The following is a 1742-nucleotide window of genomic DNA, read 5'->3' on the forward strand; positions in this document are numbered from 1 at the left end:
CCCATGGTTTCTTGATATACAGAGAATCTTAATAATTTACCAGAAACTTAAGGGAAAGAGAAAATGTTCATGTGTATTTCATTATTTCTTGTGGAATTTTCTCTTTGATTTGGTTTGATGGGAGTGGACAGTATGTCTAAGGGAATGATTTGGCGTTACTTAGGATGGATTTAGTATCAAGGTTATTAAGAGAACATGAGAGTCCAGCCAGCATTGTGCTGCACAACCCCAGGAGACCAGATGTCACAATCTTCTGGAAGTCGCCTCCACTTCCAAGTGGCCAAATGATTTGTTCAAATACCTTGCCCAGGAATATGACTGATTGATGGAAAGGCACAATTTAGATCATTATAAAATATTCACTGAGAGCTACTATTGTCAGGCACTGGCCTAAGTATTTCAATGTGTATTTAATCCATCAACTCGGTGGGGTAGGTATTAATAACCTCCTTTTATAGACGGGTAAACTGAGGCCCAGAGAAATGAAGTAATTTGCTGAGATAAAATTAAGTTTGCTTAAGATCAAACAGCTAAAAGGGCGCAGTTTTGAGTCCAGAGCTAGCACTCCTACACACCGTGCCACTTTGCTTTCAACCATAAAGTCAGGGAAGAATTTTGTTTAGGCTCTTTTCCGGACCCGTTTGACTCCACACAATTTTAACACTTTTCTAAGTTCAAGAAGCTCACTAAAAAGCAACTAAAACTCAAAGGACCTCTTGTCATATGGGGTTGACAGCCCATTGCCTTCTGACCCTCATTGCACTTATTTGGAACTTAACTAAGACTGCCTTATGTAAGAAGCACTAATTATAACTGAGAGTACTAGATCATCATCTATGCTGGATGCTTCAAGACCATAGTGGAAGAAGCTCTTATCCGGCTCAGGGAAGTGCAGCCCTCCAGGATCCAGGGCATGCGTTGTCCCTGTTTGCCTCTGCTAGACGGCCCAATGGCAGATGTTTTTGAACTCTGTGTCACCTTGGCACACTGCAGGAGCGTGGTAGATGCGTGGTGCACGCAGCCGGCGGTCATATTGCACCAATACCCTTATTTACCACAGCCAATGTGTGGGCGTAGGAACTAAATAATAAATAGAATTGTATAATACAAGGAACATCTGTAATTCAAGAAGTGTACCCTGAGCATCTTATACATCTCTACAATAAAAGAGGCACGGACATCAGGAGGGGGAGTCGAACCGGGGACGGGCAGGGCCTCAGTTTGGGGAAACAGACTAGAGGGCGGAAGTTTCAGGTACAGGCTCTCTGAGCCAGCACTTGACAAAAGAATTAGGCGTCTGCTGTCCCCTAACACCGGAGTGGGGTACGGGCCCTTTAAGCCAGAAGGCTCCGCCCAGGGGATCAAGGAGGCTGCGCAATGAGCTCAACCCCCTCCCTTCGCCGTGCACGTGGGGGCGGCCTCCAGGCGGGGCCAGGCCGACTGCGCAGTCGCCGCCGACTGCTCCTTCCCAGGCTTCCGCGCCTGCGCCTTCCCAGGCTTCCGCGCCTGCGCCCTGCCGCCCGCCCCGCCCCCCGCCTCGCTGCCTCCTGGGCCAGTGCAAGACATGGTGCTGTCTGAGCTGGCAGCGCGCCTCAACTGCGCTGAGTACAAGAACTGGGTGAAGGCGGGCCACTGCCTGCTGCTGCTGCGCGGCTGCCTGCAGGGCTTTGTCGCCCGCGAGGTGGTCGCCTTCCACCGCGGCCTGCTCGCCGCCGCCCCCCACCTGGGCCCCCGCCCCACCT

At 50.6% G+C, this 1742-nt stretch overlaps 1 protein-coding gene across 1 annotated transcript in view; it reads left to right on the top strand.

Annotated features, from left to right (window-relative positions):
• Positions 1-1544: 1544 nt before the first annotated feature.
• The window catches only part of CUNHXorf38 (chromosome unknown CXorf38 homolog), a 21181-nt gene continuing 20983 nt past the window's right edge, over positions 1545-1742 (top strand). Inside the window, exon 1 of the mRNA XM_077748495.1 lies at positions 1545-1742. This exon is cut by the window's right edge and continues 98 nt beyond it. Within this exon, the coding sequence (XP_077604621.1) occupies positions 1565-1742 (178 nt within the window). The 5' untranslated portion in view covers positions 1545-1564.

This window comes from Crocuta crocuta, unplaced genomic scaffold (assembly GCF_008692635.1).
Source record: "Crocuta crocuta isolate KB4526 unplaced genomic scaffold, BGI_CrCroc_1.0 scaffold49, whole genome shotgun sequence".
Lineage (NCBI taxonomy): Eukaryota > Metazoa > Chordata > Mammalia > Carnivora > Hyaenidae > Crocuta > Crocuta crocuta.